The sequence below is a fragment of the Haplochromis burtoni genome, unplaced genomic scaffold, assembly GCF_018398535.1.
Source record: "Haplochromis burtoni strain Fernald_Lab_line unplaced genomic scaffold, NCSU_Asbu1 Contig_261, whole genome shotgun sequence".
Classification (NCBI taxonomy): domain Eukaryota; kingdom Metazoa; phylum Chordata; class Actinopteri; order Cichliformes; family Cichlidae; genus Haplochromis; species Haplochromis burtoni.
This window is the reverse complement of record NW_024582622.1, coordinates 531,358-557,854: the sequence shown is the minus strand read 5'-3', so window position 1 is coordinate 557,854 and position 26,497 is coordinate 531,358. Positions and strand designations below refer to the sequence as shown.

Sequence of the window (26,497 nt, the reverse complement as noted above, 5' to 3'; positions counted from 1 at the left end):
GAGAGTAAAGTTAGCCCTCATTCTTCTCTCTCCTTGTGAAGACAACACAAACAGTTTGTGAGTTTGCTGATAGAAAAGCTGCATTTGAAATGACCTGCTACTTAAAAAGCATCAGTCACTTTATGCTTGCCTTCTGTAGGGCTAGCTACACTGCCACTTTAACCCCTGGCTTTGGCACATGTCATCTCTTTTCATGCAACATCCCCTGGTGTTTAGGCTCAAATCGGTTCGATGTATGAAGGCCCACAGCAACGAAATAATAACTTAGAATTCATTAAACCTAAGGTAACCAGCCTGTTTTGAAAATGTAATCAGAATCAGAATCAGAATACTTTATTGATCCCTGGGGGAAATTATTTTTTGTTACAGTGCTCCATTATAAACCAACATTAAGACAAGACAGACAATACGCTAACTAAGAATAGTACAATATATACATATATACAATACATACATAAGTCACTCATAAATAAATAGCTGGAAAAGAAACATGTGTAGTTGTAGCAGCAAACAGTGTGTTAAGTGGATGCGTTGTACAGGGAGCCACAGGCAGGAAAGATTTCCTGTGTCGTTCAGTGGTGCATCATGGGTAATCTCAGTCTCTCACTGAACGGCTCCTGTGACTGACCAGCATGTCATGGAGTGGGTGGGAGGTGTTATCCAACATTGTCTTTATCTTGGACAGCATCCGCCTCTCCGACACCACCTTGAGGGAGTCCAGCTCCATCCCCACAACATTGCTGGCCTTACGGATTAGTTTATTAAGTCTGTTGGCATCTGCGACCCTCAGCCTGCTCCCCCAGCATGCAACAGCATAGAGGATCGCACTGGCCACAACAGACTCATAGAAAATCCTCAGCATTTTCTGGCAGATGTTGAAGGACCTCAGTCGCCTCAAAAAATAGAGACGACTCTGGCCCTTCCTGTAAAGTGCTGTGGTGTTTTTAGCCCAGTCCAGTTTATTGTCAATGTGTACTCCAAGGACTACAAAGTACAGATATTTGTTTGAAAATGTAGGAAGTAAAAGTACAAAGTTATCAGAACTACTGAAGTAAAGTACACATACCTGAAAATTCTGCTAAAGTACAGTAATGAAATATTTTTACTTAGTTACTTTCCACGTCTGCTTACTACTAATTAGCAGTGTTAATTGTCATTCATGTTAATGTTACTAACTTATACAAAGTTCAGTGTTGAACGCGTTAGAATGCAAACATAAGGTTACAATAATGTAAAGCTGGGCGATAGAACGATAACGATATGTATTGCGAAATAACTTTTTCTCGATAGAAAAATTAGACTATCCAGAGCTCAACAGGAAGCCAATGTCAAAGCACAAAACTAAACAAAGGTTTAAAATACCAATTTTTTAGCCTTGAAAAGTTTGCAATTTACAGCCTGATAAAAGCCTCTTCATAACTGTTGTGGCTTCTGACTATTTTTCACCACAAAAATTCTGCACACCTGAATGGGCATCATGTGGCTTGAAGGAAAAAAAGACAATAAAAATAATTAAATACAATTCCTACGAACTGCCTCACTTACTGCTTGTACATTTATAAAATTATAACATTTATTTCCATCTGAACTTCATCAGGTATACCTGGACTATATATTCCCAATAAATGTGTGATACAGTGCTTCTGGAAAGTATTGTAATGTTGTAGCCTTATTTCAACATGAATTAAAGTCACTTTTCACCAAAATAATTAAAGAGATAAGGGTTGTTTTTAGTGGTGTTTAACATTTAAGAACATTACTAATTATTTGCAAGAGCCAAACTGAGTGACATTCACTTTTGACATGCACCTCAGGTGCATCGGCCCAACTAGGGGGCTCTCTAACTGGTGGGGAGGTTGTCATATCTTTGCAGGTGGTCTCCTCACTACAGGAGCTCACTCTGCAGGTGGGGGGAGAGATATAGGAGAGGTGGAGAATGAACTCAACCTGGGTGTCTATTGTCTTGTGTAATTTGGGAGATGATTGGATGATGGGGTGGGTGCAGTTTTCTCTGGGGTGTAGTCGGGTGGGCTGCCCCGGACTCTGTGGGGCTGGGCGGTGCTGCTGCTGCGGGCCCCGGACCGGATGGGCCTGGGCCCCCTTGCCCTGGTGGGTTCCAGAGTGTGAGGGTGCCTACTGGGGTCAGCGGGGGAGCTGGCCCCAGGGAGGGGCCGCTTGCCCCTCCCTTTCTTCCCTCCCCATCCTCAGCTGCCTCCCTATTCCCGCTCTACCACACCCACCCACACACGCAGGGCTTGGGGTGCAGGTATGTCACCAGGGTGCAGGGGAGGCACTCCCCCTCTGTCCCCTTCTGGCCGCCTGTGCCTCAATTTTATTCTGCAACCTAGACATCCACATTACTCACACTCTCACATAACACATACATATAGGGCCTTGGGGGTGGGCACGTTTTACAGCATCCAGAGGATGGTCGGTGTACTCCAACCCACCTCTGGCGCTGGTGCCCTACCCTCAATTTTAAATGCATTATAGACACTAAGGGTTTTCGGGAGGAGCCGTGCTGCTCTCTGAGAGGAAGCTAGTACCATGCTCTCCTGTGTTTTAAATGCACTTTAGAACAGCACACAGCAACACTACATATGAGCGGGCGTAGGGAGGTTTGAGGGTCTTCACTCACCCCGGTTCTGTTAGCCGTCAGGGCTGGGGGGCTGGGAGGAGGTGCTGGCCGTCAGACTGGGGTCTGGGATGCGGGGCCTCCCTGCTACTGCAGATAAGGAGGGTGGTCCGCTTGCCTCCACCCCAGAGAGAAGGGTTACATCTCCTGGGTCTAGGTGCGACTTGCCCCTCTGAGGGCGGGGGTACCTGGACCTGGGATATAGAGTATGTTTGGGGAGTGCGACTGTCTGTACAGTGTCTATTGCGATAGACCTCGCCGCTCTTGTCCTCTTAAAAAAAAAAAAAAGAACAGCCAATCCAAATTAAGTAGCGCAGAGCCGAACCAATCACAGCCGCAGCGTCACGTCACGTGACTTGTTACGTACAGCACAAGTGCCAAGCCGCACATGTGTATTTGTTTGGGAAGCAGCCAGCCGCGTGGAGAAATGAGTGTGCCGACTAGAGAAAAATCAACCGAGAGCGTGACCGAAGGTTACCGAAGAGAAAACAGATGATGGTTCCAACGCCGGAGAGATTGTCGAACGGAAGAGCCATAGAAGTTCCGTAGTGTGAAGGTATTTCGGCTATTTCAAGTCTGACAAAAAACAGAGTACGCGCACTGTAAATTGTGCCGAAAGCAAGTCTGGAAATACAATAAACCGGTGCATGCTCAATCTCTTGATATTGACAAAAGTTAGTCAATTTTGTCTGTTCTTCTGTAAAACAAACTAAGATTTATTTTTAGAATTAATATTTTGTTTCTAAGTGGAATTGACAATTTAGTCTGTTTCGTTTGTTCTATTTTGAAACTTAAACGCTTTAGCGGCTGCCTTTTGTGTAGTTTGCAATATTTGCCTTTATTTATCTGAAAAAGTCTCATGTTCCTTAAGTACATCTACCCTGTTGAACTTATTATGGGAAATAAATATTTAAATAAAAACAAGCTGCTGATTATTTCACATTTTACTTGTGAGCAACGGCACATTTAAATCTTACAAATATAGTTATTTGGCTTATATCGTGATAGATATCGTTATCGCCTGAAATGAAAAAAACATATCGTGATATGAAAAAATCTTATATCGCCCAGCTCTACAATAATGCACTTCAGTCTACGGTCTGAGCACAGTGATGAGTTGGTGAGTGCTGTTGACTTATTCCAAGTGTCACTGGTAGCAATGGGTACTACAGATACACTATTAATGTAACTGAACTCCTGGTTGTGGTTACACTGTGAAATCCGAGCGATGAATCTTGCACATTCAGTTCAGCAACTTTCTAACATGTTTTTGGTCGATATGTGTTACCGACAGGCCATGGGACGTCTTTCAAGACCGACTGCCACAACTGTTACTGCTTCGCTGGTGAGACCGTCTGCTCCACTAAAGAGTGTCTCAGCTCTGGATACACAGATGACAGTCATCGACACTTTACTGGTTAGTGTTTCAATAGAGTTTGGACATTTCTGATAATGAACTACAGGTTAATCCATCCATCCATCCATCTTCATCCGCTTTATCCGGGGCCGGGTCGCGGGGGCAGCAGCCTAAGCAAGAGAGCCCAGACCTCCCTCTCCCCAGCCACCTCCTCCAGCTTATCCGGGGGAACACCAAGGCGTTCCCAGGCCAGCCGAGAGATATAATCTCTCCAGCGTGTCCTGGGTCTGCCCCGGGGCCTCCTCCCGGTGGGACATGCCTGGAACACCTCACCCAGGAGGCGCCCAGGGGGCATCCTTGTCAGATGCCCGAACCACCTCAGCTGGCTCCTTTCGATGTGGAGCAGCAGCTGCTCTACTCTGAGCCCCTCCCGGATCAGCTAGACACCAGGTGGTGATCAGTTGACAGCTCAGCCCCTCTCTTTACCCGAGTGTCCAGAACATATGGTCGCAGGTCTGGTGATACGATTACAAAATCGATCATCGACCTACGGCCTAGAGCGTCCTGGTGCCACGTGCACTTATGGACACTCTTATGTTGAACAGGGTGTTCGTTATGGCCAAACTGTGATTAGCACAGAAGTCCAATAACAAAGCACCGCTCGGGTTCAGATCAGGGAGGCCATTCCTCCCAATACGCCCCTCCAGGTCTCCTGTCGTTACCCACGATGAGCATTGAAGTCTCCCAGAGGAAACAACAGAGTCTCCAGGTGGAGCACCTTCCAGCACCCCACCCAGGGACTCTAAGTAGGCTGGGTACTCTGAACTGCCACTCGGCGCATAAGCGCAGATGACAGTCAGGACCCGTTCCCCGACCCTAAGGCGCAGGGAACAAACCCTCTCATCCACCGGGAAAAACCCCAACGTACCGGCAGCAAGCCGAGGGGATATTAGAATACCCACCCCAGCCCGCCGCCTCTCACCAGGGGCAACTCCAGACTGAGACAGAGTCCAGCCCCTCTCCAGGAGACTGGTTCCAGAGCCCAAGCCATGCGTAGAGGTGAGCCCGACTATATCTAGCCGGTACCTCTCAACCTCACGCACTAACTCAGGCTCCTTCCCCACCAGAGAGGTGACATTCCATGTCCCTATTGCCAGTCTTGGCAGCCGGGGGTCAGTCCGCCAGGGCCTCCGCAATGCACCCGACCCCTATGGCGCCTCCTGCGGGTGGTGGGCCTGCAGGAGGATGGGCCCATGTCCCTCTTTCGGGCTGTGCCCGGCCGGACTAAGGCCCGGCCACCAGACGCTCGCCCTCGGGCACCCTCCCCAGGCCTGGCTCCAGGGCGGGGCCCCGGTAACCCTATCCCGGGCAGGGTAAACTGTTCCCTCGATGTTTTTCTCATAAGGGTCTTCTGAATCGCTCTTTGTCTGGTCCCTCACCCAGGACCAATTTGCCATGGGAGACCCTACCAGGGGGCAAAAGCCCCCAGACAACATAGCCCCTGGGATCCCTGGGACACACAAACCCCTCCACCACGATAAGGTAGCGATTCACAGAGAGGCAGGTTAATGCAATATTATTTATTAAATATAAGAGATAAAAGTGGCTGTTGTTGGTTATTAAAACATGTTAGACATGTACGATGGATTATCCCCAAATTCAGTGTTGAAGAAAAGAAAAATCACACTTGTCCAAGAATATTCCACGCAGTAACATCCAGAGCTCAACAGGAAGCCAATGTCAAAGCACAAAACTAAACAAAGGTTTAAAATACCAATTTTTTAGCCTTGAAAAGTTTGCAATTTACAGCCTGATAAAAGCCTCTTCATAACTGTTGTGGCTTCTGACTATTTTTCACCACAAAAATTCTGCACACCTGAATGGGCATCATGTGGCTTGAAGGAAAAAAAGACAATAAAAATAATTAAATACAATTCCTACGAACTGCCTCACTTACTGCTTGTACATTTATAAAATTATAACATTTATTTCCATCTGAACTTCATCAGGTATACCTGGACTATATATTCCCAATAAATGTGTGATACAGTGCTTCTGGAAAGTATTGTAATGTTGTAGCCTTATTTCAACATGAATTAAAGTCACTTTTCACCAAAATAATTAAAGAGATAAGGGTTGTTTTTAGTGGTGTTTAACATTTAAGAACATTACTAATTATTTGCAAGAGCCAAACTGAGTGACATTCACTTTTGACATGCACCTCAGGTGCATCGGCCCAACTAGGGGGCTCTCTAACTGGTGGGGAGGTTGTATATCTTTGCAGGTGGTCTCCTCACTACAGGAGCTCACTCTGCAGGTGGGGGAGAGATATAGGAGAGGTGGAGAATGAACTCAACCTGGGTGTCTATTGTCTTGTGTAGTTTGGGAGATGATTGGATGATGGGGTGGGTGCAGTTTTCTCTGGGGTGGAGTCGGGTGGGCTGCCCCGGACTCTGTGGGGCTGGGCGGTGCTGCTGCTGCGGGCCCCGGTCCGGATGGGCCTGGGCCCCCTTGCCCTGGTGGGTTCCAGAGTGTGGGGGTGCCTACTGGGGTCAGCGGGGGAGCTGGCCCCAGGGAGGGGCCGCTTGCCCCTCCCTTTCTTCCCTCCCCATCCTCAGCTGCCTCCCTATTCCCGCTCTACCACACCCACCCACACACGCAGGGCTTGGGGTGCAGGTATGTCACCAGGGTGCAGGGGAGGCACTCCCCCTCTGTCCCCTTCTGGCCGCCTGTGCCTCAATTTTATTCTGCAACCTAGACATCCACATTACTCACACTCTCACATAACACATACATATAGGGCCTTGGGGGTGGGCACTTTTACAGCATCCAGAGGATGGTCGGTGTACTCCAACCCACCTCTGGCGCTGGTGCCCTACCCTCAATTTTAAATGCATTAGACACTAAGGGTTTTCGGGAGGAGCCGTGCTGCTCTCTGAGAGGAAGCTAGTACCATGCTCTCCTGGTTTTAAATGCACTTTAGAACAGCACACAGCAACACTACATATGAGCGGGCGTAGGGAGGTTTGGGGTCTTCACTCACCCCGGTTCTGTTAGCCGTCAGGGCTGGGGGGCTGGGAGGAGGTGCTGGCCGTCAGACTGGGGTCTGGGATGCGGGGCCTCCCTGCTACTGCAGATAAGGGGGTGGTCCGCTTGCCTCCACCCCAGAGAGAAGGGTTACATCTCCTGGGTCTAGGTGCGGACTTGCCCCTCTGAGGGCGGGGGTACCTGGACCTGGGATATAGAGTATGTTTGGGGAGTGCGACTGTCTGTGCAGTGTCTATTTGTGTCTGTCTACACGTTGGTTGAGTGCCGAGTATTTGGTTGTGTATATGGGGTGGGAATGCACGTCTGTGTCCGCGTGCGCCTGTTCGCAAACCTTTGGAACACAAGCATGCTGATCCACACAGGTGTGCACATGGGTATTCACAGACGTGGACTACAGCTTTCTTGGCTGCTGTCTCAAAGCACATTGTGCGCTGTCTATCTTGCGTGCTGCACAATATCGTTTAATATTTAGTATCTACTGATATCTACTGCTAGCTAGTTTATTGTGATGGTGCCGTTTTTTTTATTATGTTGCTCTTTGTTGTTTGCTTTCTCTTCTGTTTTTTCTCTCCATACAGGTGACCCAGGTGTTTTGTTTTTTTTGTTTGTTTGTTTTTCTTTTTTTCTTCCCCCCCTTCTCACCGTCTCTTCTCCCCTTTGGTTTTCTTTCTCCCCCTCTCTTTCTTTCATTCTCTCTCCCTGTCCTATCCCCCAGTCATGTCTGTCCCGTTTGTAGGAACTGAAAATAAAATAAATACATAATTATAATAAAGGTCAATCAAATGGACCAATATGGCAAGGCCATGACGATCCACTTGGTAAAATAAATCCGCTTGGCATCTTTCTTGGCCTTAAGGCAACAATTCTGATGGCTAAAGATCCAAACGGGACACAAAAAAAAGGAAAGAAAAAAAAAGAGATAAGGGTTTATGATTAGATTGCTAAAATTGCATCCGGTGGGTTAAAAAGCAAGGCATGGACAGAACTAAACCCCAGTATTCTGAGATGTTTGCCTCTACTTTGGAGAGTATGATGGATTAGAATACAACCCTAACAGGTTATTTTCCTTAAAGCGGATTGTTTCTTTTAGCTTTCTGTTAACTCTTGGTTGTATATAAGTCACGCTTCTCAGTGAAATAGTGGTTTCTGTCTCCCTCTGCCCTCCCCTAGGTCTTCCCTGTAGCTGCCAGGACCGCTTTGTTCCAGTGTGTGCCTCTAATGGGCGGACATATCCCAGTGCCTGCGTTGCTCGATGTATGGGATTCAAGGACAGTCAGTTTGTCTTTGGCCCGTGCCACCTCAGTAAACCATGTGCCAGCAAACCCTGCCAGAGAAACCAGAGGTGGGTTCAGTACATTTTACTTGCTCTCTGTTCTTGTCCCAACTAGGGATGGGAATTGATACGAATTTTGGAATTCTGATTCCATTATCAACATCACTTATCAATTCAATTCCTTATCGATTCTCTTGTCGATTCTATCAAGGTCAAGGTAACTTTATTTATACCCAAAGACAAGGTAAATTTGCTTTACAGAAAAATGACAGCATTTGGCATCCCTTTAAAAAAACACACATACCTAGTAAATATATAAAGCTCACTGTGGCACATATATAGTAATTTTAATATTTCGAATCAAAACCAGTTCCTATTTAATTCAGTGACAGCAACAGGGACAAAGCTATTTTTATAACGCTTTGTCCTGCATCTCGGAAATAGAAACCTCCGTCCTGAGGGAAGAAGCTGAAATTCACCCCTTAGAGGATGGGAACCATTTTTAAGGATTGATAAAGCCATCCTCTGTACCTGCTTAGAGTACAGGGAGGCTAAACAAGACTGTGGCTCACCTATCAGACGACTATTTGGGTGGTCTTTAGGTCGGCTTCACCACTAGAAGACATTACATTCATGCAAATTAACTGCATGCTGTGTGGTCAAATGTTTGTCCATGTTGGAAGTTGTCACGGTGGGCTGCGCTGGGGTATTTTGTGAACGGGCCCAAAAGCAGATGCAGAGAGGTATAGCTGGTTTCAACACAAAGTGAGCCTTTATTCAGGCTGAAGGCAGCTGCAAACATGAAACTATAAACAAACTATGACTGACTGTGAAAACTGACGAGTATTCACAAAGCAGGAACTCCAGCAACACTTGAGGGAAGATGAACAACTTTAATAATAGACCAACGCGTTTCGGCTTGTGGCCTTCATCAGGGTCATGCAGTACCTTACATTACTTCGAAACATATTGCAAATGCAGGACTCAAACTGCAGGACTCTGAAGGGTTATGATTAAAGTGGATTTATTTACAGAGTGACACCTGGTGCTTTACACAGTGGCTAAGGGGAAAGGGCTCTAGGGAATCGAGGAAAGGGAAACGCGTCCAAAAGCTCTTCACCAAGACAGTCACCCACAGGTCCAACTCGCAATCTATGCTGACGCTCACTCACGACACACTCGCTCGAGTGTCCAGTCACAATGGGACTAGAGAGGTAAGGTTTGAGCTGGAAGACAACATGCATGTGCATATTGCGAGGTAACTTCAGACAGGCAGAAACAGGGTTAGGAGGGTTGAGAGCCAGTTTTCTAGAATCTTTCCAGATTCTACTAGATTCTACTAGCCCTCTGCTGGGCTAATGGGGAGGTCAAGGGTCCGATGTCGGTCTGCCAGCTGCTTGTTATGTTCCTTGGTTGGAAGGAGAGCGGCTCAGGTGGCCCTCCATAGGCAGCAAAACCTGCGCAGATGATGAATGTAAGGGACTGAAGCCACGGTCAAAGATGATGTCCAAAGGATCCCATGGAGCCGGAAGATGTGGTTCGTGAAGAGTTGGGCTGTAGGGAGTTTAGATAAGGTCACAAAGTGAGCCACTTTAGAAAAGCAATTAACGATAGTCAAAATTACCGTGTTCCTGGCATAAGGAGGTAGACCGGTCACGAAGCCAAGGGCAATGTGTGACCACGGTCGTACAGGGGTTGGCAAAAGTTGAAGCAGGCCAATGGGGGGAGAGCTCTTTGACTTGTTTTGAGGTAGTGCTGGCAGAAACATACTACCTTGTGTCCTTGGCCAGCGGTGTTCACCAGAAGAGGTGTTAAAGGAAGGAGATAGTTTGGTGAATCCCTGGACGGCAGGTGAACTTGTCCAGTGGAGTACCTGAGGCCGGACAGAGGATGAAACATAAAGTCTCTTGGTGGGCCGGGTACAGGGTGAGGTTCCAACCACTGAGCCTCCCAAATAGCTGATTTGGTCTCCCAGGTCACCGCTCCCATGATGCAGGTACGTGGGAGAATCCAGGATTCTTGGGGGTGTCTTCAGAGGTCGAGAATTGCCGGGAGAGCCCGTCGGGCTTTATGTTGCGTGAACAAGGCCTGTAAGTGTTGGAAAAGTTGAAACAGGTGAAAAACAGAGCCCACGTGGCTTGTCGGGCGTTTAGCCAATTGGCGGACTGCAGATAGGCAGGTTCTTATGATCGGTCCAGACGATGAATGTTTTTGAAGTTCCTTCGAGCCAGTGCCGCCACTCCTGCAAGACAAGCATTACGGCTAGGAGTTCCCAGGTCCCCTACTTCATAGTTATGTTCTGCAGGAGTAACAGTAGTAAGCACAGGGGTGGAGCTTACCTTCATGGTCTTTCTAGCGCACAGCTCCCACCCCAGGGTCGGAGGCATCCTCCTCCATGATGAACTGGCGTGTTAGGTCCAGTAGTGATAGGATAGGAGTAGAGACGAAGGGTTTCTTGAGGTGGTTAAAGGCAGTCTGAGCTAATTGGTCCCACTGAAACAATACTGTGGGAGAAATCAAGTGAGCGAGAGGCAAGGCAATTCTTCTAATGTCCCGGATGAAACAGTGATAGAAATGAGTGAATCCTACGAAGCACTGGAGTTGTTTTCAATTAGAAGGCTTGGGCCAGTCAAATACTTCTTGAACTTTAACCGGATCAGGCTTGAGATTCCCCTGCTCAATGATGTAATCCAGGAAAGAGACCGTTTTCACATGGAATTCACAATTCTTCCCTTTTACAAACAAATTGTTTCTCCAACCCGAATGGCATCACCAAGTAATCAAAGCAGTTCGTGTGACAATCATCTCCTCACCCAGAGATGTAATCTTTCCTCCGGTCAATATTGGGATCATGTTGCTGGAGCCAGGGATAACCTAAAACGAGCGGAGTGAGAGGAGTCTTGAACACGGAAAAACTGATCAGTTCAGAGTGGCTGCCAGGGAGGGTGAGAGCGACCGGTTCAGTTACGTGAGTGATATCTGGAACCTTCTGATATCAGCTTGGCTATCAGTAGATATATGTCTCATCTGAGCTAATAATCAAATTATGAGCAAATAACTTTATAATTATTATTGATTATTCTATTTTAAAACTGCATCCTTCTTCATTTTGTTACTAATACAAGATCAGCACGTTTAAAATCAAATTCTGTATTTGTGAAGCATCTGTAAAAGATGCTGAGACCAACAAGAATTGCAAAACAGCATTGATTGTGATACATCAGCTCATCAGCTGTGTTGGTGCAACAATGGTGTAATAAAATGTTAAACTAAAATGAGCATACACACACACACACACACGCACACACACACACGCACACACACACACACACGCACACACAAACACACACACACGCACACACACACACACACGCACACACACACACACACACACACAGAGCGAGCGCTGAAGCTCTTTGCTTTCTCACAGTAAACAATGCAGTGAGTGATCCACCTCAGGTGTGTGTAACACATGATTCGCCCAGCCTTGAAGACTTTTCTGTTGCTATGGTAATAGAGCAAGGTTCTGTGTGTTCAGAAGAAAAAGGTTTGCTCCTGTTCATTTTCTCTTTTTATTGCAGCTTTGGAAATTGCGTACACATAGTTCCTTAAAGAACAGAATGGAGTTATATACATGCAGTGCTGTGATAAAGGATTTGCCGTTGTGATGATTTTTTGCATACATTTGACTTAGTGGTCACACTAGCACAAGCACATTTTAAATGATTATTTAATTTATTAAGAAGAAAGAGTTATCCAGGCTAATCTGCCCATATGTGATTAAAGCTTGTGTCTTTAATCTAATTATATTTATTTTGATGACCTGTAACATATAGGTGTGGCAAATATGTAACAGACTAAGAAATCAGGGGCGCTCAAGGGGCAAATACTTTGCCGTGATACTATATGTTTATGTGTACTTTGGCAGGTGCATCCCAAAGTATCGCGTGTGTCTGAGTGACGTGTCGGACTGTCCGCAGTATGAGTGCATCGGGCACGCGGCAACCTGCGACAAGAACAGCGAGGACCCAGCCTGCGACACTGAGGGCATCGACCACCGCAGTCTGTGCCATTTGCACCAGGCTGGGAAAATCTTGGCCTACATGGGCCGCTGCCAGGTATGTTCCACAGAAAGGTTCAGACAGAAGTTTTCAGGGGGATTGTCCTCACCTTGAGAAACTGGAAATTGCTGAGCTAAGAGTTCAGAATCTGCTGTTGTTGTTGTTGTTTTTGTCACTTTATTTTAAGCAGGAGACTTAATCATGTGACTTCTTCAGTGTTATTAAAGCTAAAAGCCTCTCAGTATTAGAAGGACTTCCGTAAAGGTTTACTTATGCTCTCAGTTAGGCCCTAACCTAAGGTTCAACACAAGCAAATAAAATAAATAAATAAATAAAATAAAAAACCCTGAAAAACCCTGAAAAACCTTCAGTCAGCTGCAACAAAAGTGGACAGGGATTAGAAAGAGGAAGCATATTTCTCCCATTTTGGCTTCTCTTCACTGGCTCCCTGTGAATCTCATCTTAAAGACCTGGTAGTATTCTATCACCCCAACTGAGCAGGTCAGTCTCAGAGCGCTGGGGTGTTTGTAAACCGTAAACAGGGCATTGAAAAGTGGAACTGTTTGGATTCAGGAGACAGACAGTATCTCTACTTCTAAGATTAGGTTTAAAACTTTGCTTTTTGATAAAGCATATAGTTAGGGCTGGATCAGGTGACCCTGAATCCTCTTAGTGCATCATGGGGAGCCCCCAGCAGCCTAGGCCTACTGCAGCCTAACTGTTTCTTTTCACTCACTCTGCATTGAATAATTAGTTACCAATCATTTCTGGCACTCTTCGACAGTGTGTCTTTTGTCATGTCTGCACTTTCATAAAGACGCTGACTGTAATGACAGCTGGGGTGGATGAGGCTAAGCATCAGCCTTTCAAATGAATTTAAAGTCTGTCTGGGTCTTTGGTTGATTAATAGGCTGGTGTGGAAAAATGCTGCCACTACTCCTCCTATTCTGACAGTTGTTATGATTCGGAGTGTTGATTCATTTAAACTAACATAATCATCCTGCTGCAAACAGGTTTCTGTAAGGCAGAGTAAATCCATTTGTTGATCAATTATTAAGTCATGTACTAACAGAGACTTGGAGGAGAGAGACCTAATATTTAATAATCCACATTTCACTGGGTTTTTTTTGTAAACATATTTATTGAATTTTGTATTCATAAACATCCAACACTTTAAACACCTTGAATATGTGGCAGTAAGAAAGCACTAAGAAAGCAAGACATTCAAAAAACAAATTTAAAAAAAATACTAAGGGAAATTAAAAAAAATATAAAATAAAATTCGCCCTATGACAGCTGGGATAGGCTCCAGCGCCCCCCGCGACCCTGAAAAGGAGAAGTGGAAGCGAATGGATGGATGGATAAAATAAAAAACAAAAAAAAAGTACAGGATAGTCTATACTATATACATTCCCAAATTTAGTTGCATATTTTCATTACATTATTCTCTCTCCAGTTCCTCAATATCCCCAGTCTTTAATAGCTCCAGGATCATTTTCCAAATGTCAAAAACTTCTGATGATCTTTTCCTAACCACATAGGTCAGTTTCTCAGGAACTAAACTTGATGACACACTGTTTAACCATTGGTCAAAAGAGGGGCCACCAACATTCTTCCAGCATATTGCAATGCAACATTTGGCCTGGAGTAAGCAAAGGTCAACCATCTTTCTGTCTGAGCTAAATTACAGTCATCTTAATAAATGCCTAAAATACAGACGTTAGGACTTAATGGGACAGGGTGATCTGAGAAATATATTTTAACACTGAGCACTAAAACTTTTGAATCTTTTCACACTCCCACAAAGAGTGGTACAATGGACCCTTGTGATCGGTACACTTATAACATATGTCCACTATATTAGGATAAAACATTAAAACATTTTTTCAATGTCTACCCACAGCAAGAAAACGTATTTAGAAAGCTAAAACATTGTGGCCCTCAGCTGAGCAGCCCAATGATACCATTCTAGGTTTGGCAACTGTAGCCCTCCTCTATCATAGGGCACGTAGAGGAGAGAGAGTCGAAGTCTTGGCTTCCTGTTGTTCCAGAAAAAATTAGAGAGAAGCTTTCTGTTTTTTGGGAAAAAAGAAGGTGGCGGGGCTAGTGGAACTGATTGAAAAGCATATAGGAATTTGGGTAATATGGTCATCTTTTTTATGTTTATTCTTCCCAGTATAGATATAGGCAATGTTGTCCATCTGTTGATCTCTTCCCCCAATTCTGCTACCATGGGTTCGTAGTTGGTTGAACTAAGTTTGCTTATAGTTGGAGTTATTCTGATACCCAAGTATCGAAATCCTTATGCAGCATTCACAAATGGGTGGGATACTAATGGTTTTCTCCTCTCATTACCATTTAAAAACATAATTGATGATTTTTCTCTGTTCACCTTGAATCCCGAGATTGTACCAAGTTGATTAATCAATTCCAAGAGAGCAGGTATTGTTCCTGCAAGCTGTGATAGAAACAAAATAGTATCATCAGCATACATTGCTATCTTGTGTTCAATATCCATGGTCTTAATGCTGTGAATTGAGGTGTGTGATCTAACCACTATCGCCAGTGGTTCCATGTCTAAAACGAAAAGGTGAAATTGGTGACCCTTGTCTCGTACCTCGAAACAATTCAAAAGGGTGAGAGATGAAGTTATTAGTAGATATCATTGCAGTAGTATCAACAAGTATTATTTTGACCCATCCACAAAAATGTTCACCAAATCCAAACCGTTTAAGCACCTCGAGCATATAGGGCCATTCCACTCGGTCAAATGCTTTTTCTGCATCGAGAGATAAGATTGCATTGTCAGGGAACTCTTCACAGGCATGAATTATATTAAGAACTCTCCTCACATTGTGAAACCCCTGTCGGCTTTGCACAAAACCATTTTGGTCCGTATGTGTAATGGCAGGTAGTATCCTTTCTAGTCTCATTGCTAAAACGTTTGCTATAATCTTTGCATCGGAATTTAAAAGTGATATGGGTCTGTATGAACCTTGTTCAGGGGCCTCTTTGCCTGGCTTTAGAATAAGAGTGATCAGAGCATTTCGTAATGAAGCAGGGAGACTCCCTGTTTTAAAGGATTCCAAATACACATCTACCAATTGACTGTGTGCACGTTAGCATATGCTACTTCTGGTGTGGAAACTCCTGTGGAGAGCTTTGTTTCCGGTGTCCTATTCACGCCTGGTTTACGGTCCAAAACAAGTTAAGCAAATGAATGAATCAAGCGGCGATTTACATTTCTATAGATGTTTTGGGATATTTACCCAATATATCTGTAAATGATAAACATAGCTTTTGTTTGTATGTATGTATAGTACAAAAAGAACACAATCAAATACACTTCCCATAATGTAAATAGTGCCTGGTGTGTTCTGTCCTCAGGAAGGCTGCAGAAAGCCAAAACAAGTCTGTGGCCATAATGGCGAAACCTACAACACGGTATGTGGCGCGTATTCTGACCGTGTCACTGTGGACTATGAGGCCCCCTGCAGAGCTGTGGGAGCCGTCTCTGACATGGCCCCTGACTCAGCCTGCAGTTTGGTTTCATGTCCAAGTCTGTCCACTCCAGGCTGCCACCCTGTCACTCCACCAGGTGAGTGGAGTAGCACCATACATGAAAAGGTTAACTGGGGTCAGCCAGCAGACAAAATTACACCGTGTACATGACATTTATGTAGCGTCATGGGCAGTACGGTGGTACAGTAGTGAGGACTGGTTCCTGGCAGGACCTTTCTGTGTGGAGAGCGCGTGTTCACCCTGTGCCTGCATGATGACTGCAGCTCCCTCAGGCCAGGACATGCATTTTAGGTTAACTGGTGATTCTAAGTTGACTGTGGATGTGAGGTAAAGTGGTTAAAAATGTCTGAAACACTTTTAACTGTCAGTACAAGTAGGATAGTGTCACATAAAGATGTTGCATTTTATTATAATATGTTCTCTGAACTTTATCCAGGAGCCTGTTGTCCCATATGTGCCAGCATCCTGCAGATCCTCTGGAGCAAAGAGCGAATGAACACGTTCTCAAAGGTATGGACGGTTCACAGCTGTTTGTTTGTTTAGGTAACAAATCCACTGTCCAGTATGATATGTTTATGAATGATTTATGCTGATGACAAAGGGAGTTTCAAAGTACTATTTTCTTTAATCAGTGTTGTTAGGTTTGACTTAGAGGTAGGGTATGAAAGCTAGAGCAGGTAAAATCAATATTGACCAGTTTTCATGGTGATGTGTCATGTTTGGAGGGAAAGGGTACTTCATATGGCCCCAGAAACACCATACCCGAACTGAAATTTGGTGCTGGGAACATCATAGTGTCGGGCTGTTTTTTCTCTATACACCACTGGCATTCTTCATGTAATTGAATGAAGGATGAATGGGAAAATGTACCAACACATTCTTGATAAAAATCTGCTGCCAAGATGATGAAGATGAAAAGAGGGTCGTTGCTGCAACAAGACAATGATCCCAAACAAACAGCCAGGGATGCTGTGTGAGACTTTGTCTGAGCCGCTCTAGCATTGTCCTCTATGGGCAAGGGAGATGGAGGAGGCTGTGCTTATGACATTCATGGGAGAACTGTAAATCCTGTCTTGATGAGACTGACCCTGGATGAACGAGAAGGATGGTGGGTACATTTTGATGTATATTTTATACCAGCGGTCCCCAACCCCCGGGCCTTGGACCAGTACCGGTCCGTGAGTCGTTTGGTACCGGGCCGCGAGAGTTGAGGCTCAGGTGTGAAATGTCTGGTTTTCAGGGTTTTTATCGGTTTTCAGCGTTATTTTGTTATCGTTTTTATCGTTAACTCGGTTTTCCTGGGTCTTTTCACGTGTGTTATGAATAAATCTTTTTTTTTTTGGTACCGGTACTAGTTTTATTTTGTTGTATTTATCCGCGACATCTTGAAGGCCGGTCCATGAAAATATTGTCGGGCATAAACCGGTCCGTGGTGCAAAAAAGGTTGGAGACCGCTGAATTATACCATCAAACCCATAAATATTTGGACAGAGACAGTTTATGTTTTTTTTATTTTGGTTGTGTACATTACCACAATGAATTTGAAATGAAGCAACTCAGGTGCAGTTGAAGAGCTTTCAGCTTTAAGTCAGTGCGACTGCCTAAAACTGTGAGGACCCAAAGCATTCTTCTAATGGAGTCTCTTCATTTTAGGAGCTCAGAGTTGGACAGATTGGTGCAGTGTGCAGCACTGTAGCCTCACCTGAGTTCAGTTCCACCATCAGCCTTTCTGTGTGGAGACAGCATGTTCTCACTGTGATGGCGTGGGTTCTCCGGGTACTCTGGCTTCCTTCCACAGTCCAAAGAAGTGCAGTTAGTGGGGTTAGGTTAACTGGTAAATCTAAAGTACCCATAGGTACGAATGTGAGTGCGAATGAAAGACCAGACAAAGAGCGATTCAGAAGAACACCATGGGAACTGGTCACCCTGCCTGAGATAGGGTTACCAGGCCTCACCCTAGAGCCAGGCCGGCAGAGGGTGCCCGAGGGCGAGCATCTGCTGACTGTAGAAGTAATGTTCATCCAAGAGGGTCTTTTCATTGGCCTTCAGGTCAACGGTGATCCAGGGTTTCTTACTGGGAAAACAGACATACAGTCCTAGTTGAGAGGATGTATCCTCACAGAAATGTGTATGGTCAGTGATGCAGTCTGTGCTGCTGTTGATGTCTTCCCCATATGGATCATCCCAGTCTGTCGCATCCAAGCAGTGCTGCAGGGTCTGGCTGGCATCCTAACTACACCTCCTCACAGACTTGGTGGAAACAGGAAGTCTTTGAACACATCAACATGCATACATCCTGTGCGTTCTCAGAGGTTTATTCATTTTACAGACTGCTGGGAGGTTGTCAGAGTCAATCATCACAAACGTCTCAGGGTGTTTACACTGTAGGTCAGCTACAGTCGTGTGGAAGAGGTCACACAGAGGTCATCAGCTGATGCTGGTACATAAACACCAGTCAATAAGCTGAGGGTGTACTGAGTGATCAGCACTAGGTTACTCTATAAAATTGTCTTTCTTTTCCCAAGCACATCAAAATAGTTTACAACATAACAGGTTACACATCACACCACAAACAACGTCTCTATAAAAGCATGATTGGGAATCCTAACATCCAGAAAATATAGATCGATATGTAGAAAAAATCAAACCCAGACACTCAGAGGAAGCCATGCCTGCCTGGATTACTTCATGTCAGAGGAAGAGCACAGCCCAAATGTGAGTGAGGGAGACAGTGATGTGGAGCTGCTGATGGATGTCCTGATCATAAATCAGTAAATGTTGTGGTGTGATGAGGCTGTAGTAACCTGTGCTTTTCCCAAGCACAGGTTACTACACTGGAACGGTCACCACACAGTCTCTTGTGTTATAAAGTGCTTCACGAACCTGAACATTACGGCTAACAGCTGGAGATTTTACTGTTTCAGTGAAGCTAGCCCAACAACAAAGAGCCACTTACTGTTTAACACAGTGACAGTGGACAGGTTACCAACATAGGACTCATAGTTGCAGCTGGGGGCGGCACAAACGTGACCCCCTCAGTAGCTGGCTAACATAAACTGATGTACTGACCCAACCAACCAATCTGGTGGCATCACGCTCTGTACTGACACAAGATGGTGCTGAACATGTTCTGTAACCTTTCATTTTAAGCACTTTGGTTTTTAAATCCAGGCAGACAGACAGAGTGAAGTCTTTTTTTCATGTAAATGAACTACTGCTGTCAGCGTTAATCTCGTTACAGCAAATCTCCATTAGTGTCAACGTGTTAGCGCGGTTAGTGCGGTGACGCGTTAGCGCTGTGCAGCCCCACAAAGGGGATATTTGCTGCGTTAATGTGGTTATGGCGTTAACGTCATTTTAACTAGATTAACACTGACAGCACTACTAGAAATGCATCGATTTCTGTAGTAAGCTCAATGCTGTTATTATATTTGTGTCAGTGTTTTCCAGTAAAGACAGATACTGTGGTGCTGTGCTGGGAGCATTTGTTGCCCTCATTAAAGTGTCACTGACCTGTTGTATGAAAGTTGGACAGCAACATGAATGTAATGCTGTGTGTCGCTGCGTGCAGCTGAACAAGAAGCAGCCGGTGACGGTCCACGATGTCCTTCAGATCCTGCGGCCTCACATCTCAGTGCCGCAGTGCGATGTTTTCGGCTACCTGAGTATTGACCACCTGCTGGTGGTCATCATCGCCCCAATGGACCAGCAGCCAACACCTCTGCAGGTAACAAACACCATCGTGCACACACACCAGATATAGTCTGTTATATCTGTTGTTCTGCACACGCTTATGTGTTCTTTACTTTGATGAGAATGTGTGAACATTGTGTTCACAGTGTTTGCAGTGAAAGGCTACACTTTAGCTGTGTGGCGTTCCCCTGAATGAATTAATAGCATGCATTTGTGTGTGTTGCTGTCACATGATCTTTTAATCACGTGTTCTGTTCGGCAGTCGTGACGAGCGCAGTTCAGGTCTCAATGCTTTGCTGTGCCAAACACATTGTTTCCCCAAGAAGAGCAGCTTTGGTGCTCTGTAGGCTTTATTGAATTTATTTATATTATATTATTATCTGTGTGGATGCTGCAGTCGACGGGGTGAAGGCTGAGGGGAACGTTGGAGATAAACCAAACACGTCAGGTCTCCAACTTTATTTCGTTACGGGACCAGTTGATCAAATCCCTAATAATCCATCCTTTAGGTTTTAGAGAACAAGACTGAGGAAATCTTTGAGGGTTAGAGTTAGACGAAACTAGACAAAGACATAGAAGCAGCAGCAGGGAAGATAAGGGAGGGAGAGGGTGAAAGATGGGCCCGCCTCCTCCGAGAGCCAGAGAGTCATGAAGCATGTAGTTAGGCCTGGATAGTTGAGGTTCAGTGGGATTAGGCCTCCCCATGCAGTATTTCTACCTAATCACCTTTTTCACTCACTATGTGTTTATGTGTGTTTCGTGACTGAGTAAAGATGGCGCCAGTGTGTACGGCAGGCCGTCCTCGTCTCTGTTGTCGATCTCTTTTCCTTGATATTTGTTTATTATTTGTTATCTTTCTGGCACTATGCCACCCAGATGGTTATGCATTAATCACCTATGACCGGGATACTTTGTTAAATCTTCATTTACCCCCCTATGCTGGGTTGGATCAAGGCTGGAATTTGGGAGATGCTACCTTTCCACGTATCATCTCTTCTACTGGTTCATACGGTTCCCCTCTCTGCTCCCCGCCTCAGAAGCGCTATAGGAAGCGGGGCAAATGGAGTGGGTTTAGGAAGCGGGGCAAACGGAGTGGGTTTCAGGTTCGCTTAAAGGCTTACCTTAAAACATCAGCTGCAGCTGACCACCGCGGGGATTATACGACTTCCATCTGCTCGGGATCCATCATCCTTCAGGCTGCTCAACCATCGCTGGATCTGTCCGGTCGGTAAACAAGCCTGTCCGGTTTCTCCGGTAGTCTCTCTGCCTGTTCGTGTTTGGATTGGGTCACCCAGTGATGGTGTACGGCTCAGGCATTTAAGCCGGCTAAGACGTGCTTCCAGCAGAGATAAGATGCCGATCTCTCAGATGGCTTTATTAAACGCAAGATCGCTGAAAAAAAATAAATATTTTTTTGTACTGAACTGCAGCCACTAGAAGACAGCTCTGCTGCCCTGACCTCTTCCTCTCCTCTCGGCTTGATGCTCAGTTATTGACTGAAACTTGGATTCGTCCTGGTGAGTCCTCTTCTTTTTCAGAGCTACTACCCCCGGACTGTGTAGTCTTCAGTTCACCTCGGGAAGAGGTGGAGGCGTGGCCTCTGTTTTTAAAAACAAATTTAAAGTTCGGCAACTGCCCTCTCCTACCTATTCTAGTTTTGAGGTTCAACTTGTGGAGCTTGCCGAACCCCCAACGATTCTATGTTCTGTGATTTATCGACCACCTAAATATAATAGGTGTTTCATTTGTGAATTTGCTGACTTCTTAGGTTCATTTTTATTAAGTTATGACCAAGCTCTTATCACTGGAGATTTTAACATACATATTTGTTGTGCTGATGACCCCCTAGCCAAGGATTTTCTTGCCCTAATTGACTCTTTTAACCTTACACAGTGGGTCAGGGAACCAACTCATCTTAAAAGTCATACCTTGGATTTGGTCCTCCCATATGCTTTGGATATTTGTACTATGGACATTGATAATGCTGGTATTTCTGGTTATGTTTGATGTTGAGCTATGTGAGCTATGTGCAATTGATTTAAATTCTAAAGGCTGTCATCGCCCTGTACGTATCATTAACTCTGAGACAGTGGCTAACTTTACTACAACCTTTCTAAACTTTGCCTTTTTTGATCCAGACTTCACTGATACAAACTGTTACACACCTCCATTGGTTGATGATTTTGCCAACGCTATGCTATCCACCTGTCGTTCCATCTTAGATACTGTGGCCCCTATAAAGATGAAACGTCCCAGAACTTCTCATCAACCATGGCTAAATGACACTATACGAGCCTTACATCGTGCCTGCCGTCAATCTGAAAGGATGTGGAAAAAAGACAGGCTTCAGATATCCTATGACATTCTTTGTAGGAGCCGCTTTCTCTACCAGAACTCCGTAAAGGCAGCTAAAGCAGCTTTGCTATCAGACATTATTGAGATTAATAGCCACAACCCCCGAATGTTATTCAAAATTTTTAATTCAGTGATGAATCCCTGTCCGGACTCTTCGAGCTCGGCCTCTCGGGCTGTCTGTGAGCAATTTCTTAATCCCGCTTGTACCATAGGCCTACTAGTACAAGTGGAAATACACTAAAAATACTAAATATTAAAATCTTGCTACTCACTTTTAAAATCCTGAATAACATTGCGCCCAGCTACCTCACTGACCTCCTCAATTTGTACACTCCTTGTCGTGCATTAAGATCATCAGGTCAATTAGTCTCGGCCCAATCTAAGTTTAGACTGAAGACCAGAGGCTATCGCGCCTTTGCTTCAGCTGCACCCAAGCTTTGGAACAGCCTCCCTGCTTCGATTCGAGCCTTGGACTCTATCCAGTCCTTTAAATCAAGATTAAAAGCATATGTATTTGACTTGGCTTTCCCGACCACTTAATACCCTTTTAAATCTTTTAATTTTTAAACTTTTAAATCTTTTATTAGATTTTATTAAATTTATTATTTTTATTAATTTTACTGCTGTTTTTGTCTTCGTAGCATATTTTGTATTTATCTAACTCTCCTGGTCTGTTAGTGCCTCTATCCTGTCTGTGCTTGTGCCTGATTTGTACCCTGTTTTTGACTTATGTTGACTCTCCATATTACTGTGAAGCACTTTGGTGTGCCTTCGGGTTTTTAAATGTGCTATATAAATAAAATCGTATTGTATTGTATTATTAACGTGCAGCTTTCTTACATAGTGGGTCTTCCTTCCAGCAGCCACAGCAGTCAGCTTTCCCTAGGATCTGCTGCTACCAAGCCCTTGCTCACAGCGTGTTGTTTTTTGGGCCTTTTCCATACAGTATAAAGCACCTTGTGGTGACTGTTGTTGTGTATAAATAATGTTTTGTTTTGCAGATTGAAGCCTGCAGTAAAGAGGCTGAGAAGATTGACTCCCTCATCAACTATGCCAGCCCCACTCTGGTGTCCCACGTCCCTCTGTCTGCCTTCCTCACCTCTGAAATCAAGACATCTTCCATCCACTCCTCAGGGAGCACGCCGTGGTCACCTCTGACACCCGCCCTGTGTTTCCTTCTGGGTCTCCTTGTTACACCGGCTCCGGTGCTCTAAGTGCCAGCCTCTGTGACTCCCAGTGCCAAAGTCAGGATGGTGGGCGTGTTCTGGCAGCAATGAACAGACGATCGTGATGACAATCATTCCTATTGGCTGACCTGCGTTTCAAACAATCAGGGTGGTTCAAAGCTTTTGTATCAACTGTGTTTAGTGAATAGTTACTCACTGGATTTCCCAGCCAGTGTGTGTGCGTGTGTGCGTGTGTGTGTGCGCGCGCGTGTGTGTGTGTGTGTGATAGACACTGTTTATCCATCCGTCCCAGGAGCACCAGGAGGGGGCGCTGATGTGTATGTTTGATTCAAGACTGCACGAAGTATCCTTGTTAAGCAGGACATCACACACACACACATCATTTTTGGTGTCACTACATCCAGGTATCTGTGTACATTGCAAACATACATTGGAACATATATAATGAAGGGCACACGTTTAAAGCCTGTGGTGCATGACAGTGTGCCGCATGTGGACCTGGTGATTGAACCTCTAACCTCAGCAGTATTATTGCTCAAACTGAGCCCAACTAATCCTAACACAGTTTGAAGGACTGGCTAAACAAAGTCTCCAAAGTCAACTTTTCCAGGATATTTAGTCCGTGCCATCGGCCCGTCTTCTGTGAAAAAAGTTCCCAGTTTGGACTGGGGAGACAGACACCCAGGTAGTGGTCTATTTCACGTAGCAGTGATCTAAAACCTTGGTCAGTTTCACCTGATCACATAAAGCTTTCGTCCAAACAAACCTGGTAACACTATACTTGAAGTGGTGCTCATAAAATATGATTAATAGATTGTATTATAAGGTAGAGAACCTGCAGTAACACAAAAAAAGCACCTGCTGACAGTGGAAAGGAAACCCCCCCTCTTAACAGGAAGAAGCAGGGAGGGTTAAATAAATAATAAATATAAATAATAAAAAAAAGTCAGAATAACTTGACCACCTTGGATTTTTGAGCACCAGCTTTGGTCCCCACATAACGACATGAGGATAAGAATCATGTCTTTGTTGCACACCATTGGCTGTCTTTCCCACGGGGGGCTAAACGAGCCCGGGCCACTCCTGCCTGGCCCCGTGGCACATGGTTACCTGCTCACCCACTGAGCTAAACTGACACCTCAGCATAAATATTAAAAAGAAATATTGTTTGAATTTTTAATGCCTTTTTCTGGTATTAGAACATGTAATAACGAGTTTAATGCCATCAGTTAAACTGACGTATTTTATGAGCGTCACTTCTAACAAAGTGCTGCCTTGACATTCCTCAAACTCAATGAGAATCAACAATGAACCTTACAGCAGCAGAAAGGCCTGACCATCACTCCCTGTGTGATCCAGTAGCTCTGAATAGCAAAAGGGAAGTTTTCTGTTTATATATATATGAGAAGCAATAAGCCATTCACTAACAGAAAAGACAATCAGTTGCTACCCACAATCCACTGGGGGCAGATTTTCCACAGTATGCCTTATGTCTTATATGAAGTATTAATAAAAATGCAATATAAGAAATATCTCTATATTTTATATGTATCTGTCTGATTATGTGCCATGTTTCTCAAATAAATAGTTGCTATTCTTTGTTGCATGATGACAATTATAAAATATGTTTACTCCAGAACATAATTTAATATGTTTTCCCCATCTCTATGTGTGTATCTGCCTGTATAGCACAATGTGTCTCTATATCTAACAGTATTACTGTGCTAGGCAGCTCTGTAGCAGGGAACCCATCCGTCTGTTATTATTAGCATTATTATTATTACTAAGTGTTTTTTTTTCTCTTACTGAACCTGGGCTGCTTTTTTATGGTAAAAGTGTTTAATTTCAGTTTACAGTAAAAAAAAAGTTCTAACTAAGCTGCAACAGTTCAACCTTTTGGAAGTACTCACATTCACTTTGTTGACTCACATGATGCTTCTCTTCTTTAATATGAGGCCTGTTGTCCTGATGTTTAGCGCTATATTTTTATTTTTGTAGATTTGCTTTATATTCATCTGTTTTCTACATGAGTTTCAGTTTAATTGTTTATGTTGTACTGTCCCCTCTTTGCTAAATGTTTGAAACATGCAGTCTTTTTAAGGATCACGCCCTCAAAGATGCTGTGTTCTCATTGGCCGAGGAGAAGTGTCTGTACTTTGTAATCATTCAGTGTCCGGAACACAGAATTTAAAGAAAGCACACGAGGAAATAAAAAAATAAAATTGTATGGACAAATCGAAGCCTTTGGCTTTTTACTGTAACAGTTTTGTTTAAAAGAATCTGTATATTTTAGATGAAGAGAGGGCATAATAGTTCCTCTTTAAGTCAAAGCTGGCATGATTGATTTAAATGGAGTCTGTATAGAAATAAAAAATGCACATAGAAACATACTTTATTTTTAGCAATGTGTACCTAATAATAAATATTTAAAAAAAAACACATAGTTTGTCTTTTTAGGGTAAGGTAACTCATAAGGCTTTAGCTTAATTACCCGTAAGAGTCATCAGTTAGCTAGTTAATCTTAACTTTAGCTAGATAAACCGGCTAATATCTTTGTTAGCTAATTTGTCAAGTCTTGAGTTTAAAACTCAGTTAAATGACCTTTTTTGTTGTTCTAGTTCACTAGAATCTGCAAAACGTATATTTGATGACTGCATACATGATATATGAGCATAGCATGTAAAGATTAAAAAAGGCTAATGCTAGGAGAATGCTAAATGGTTTTTCTTCAAGCTTTCTTCAAATGGGCAGACAATGTTTTTCATTCATTGTAGGATAAAGACAATCATCTTCATTGTTACTACATTGTATTCAAAAAGGAAAAGAGATTGTAATTTGTATAGTGTAACATGTTCTGAGAGGCTAGCTTCTTACTTTGGGCAGCTAGTTAGCTAGGTTTGCTGGGTAAATAGCTGCTGTATTGTGAGATGAATGTTTATGCGCCATGTTCAAGTTAACTTCCCTTCAGGAAAAGGAATTTTAAGCTTTTAATGTTAAGGCCTATTTGGAATGGGCTAGAGTAATCAATGTACTCAGCAGGTTTCTGTAATTAAAAAAAATGGCATGACCTCTCAGTCTCTGTTACTATTCATTATTCCTTTTACCAAATTGTTGTCTTATCTGTTTTCTTGAATGGGTTTGACTCCAAAGATACCGTAAATTAAAATTTGAGGAAATATGAAAGAGCAGTACCACCTCTTACAGTGAATGTGTTTGCAGAGTAGCCTGAAGGCTGGAAAGAAATAACACAACCTCTATGTCATTTGCTGCAAAAGTGATCAAATCTGCACTGACATTTCCAGACCTCTCTAAATAGTGAACAGCGCAGTGAAAGATCGGTCGTTCATATTTAACCCACTGAGGTTC

At 44.1% G+C, this 26,497-nt stretch overlaps 1 protein-coding gene across 1 annotated transcript in view; it reads left to right on the top strand.

The window, feature by feature from the left end:
* reck (reversion-inducing-cysteine-rich protein with kazal motifs) overlaps positions 1–25,366 on the top strand; it is an 87,313-nt gene extending 61,947 nt beyond the window's left edge. The window contains exons 15-21 of the mRNA XM_042227444.1: positions 3,930–4,052; positions 8,211–8,382; positions 12,242–12,431; positions 15,762–15,972; positions 16,333–16,406; positions 19,468–19,623; positions 22,946–25,366. Coding sequence (XP_042083378.1) covers positions 3,930–4,052; positions 8,211–8,382; positions 12,242–12,431; positions 15,762–15,972; positions 16,333–16,406; positions 19,468–19,623; positions 22,946–23,158 — 1,139 coding nt within the window. The 3' untranslated portion in view covers positions 23,159–25,366. The remainder of the gene's footprint in view (positions 1–3,929; positions 4,053–8,210; positions 8,383–12,241; positions 12,432–15,761; positions 15,973–16,332; positions 16,407–19,467; positions 19,624–22,945) is intronic.
* The last annotated feature ends 1,131 nt before the right edge of the window (positions 25,367–26,497 follow it).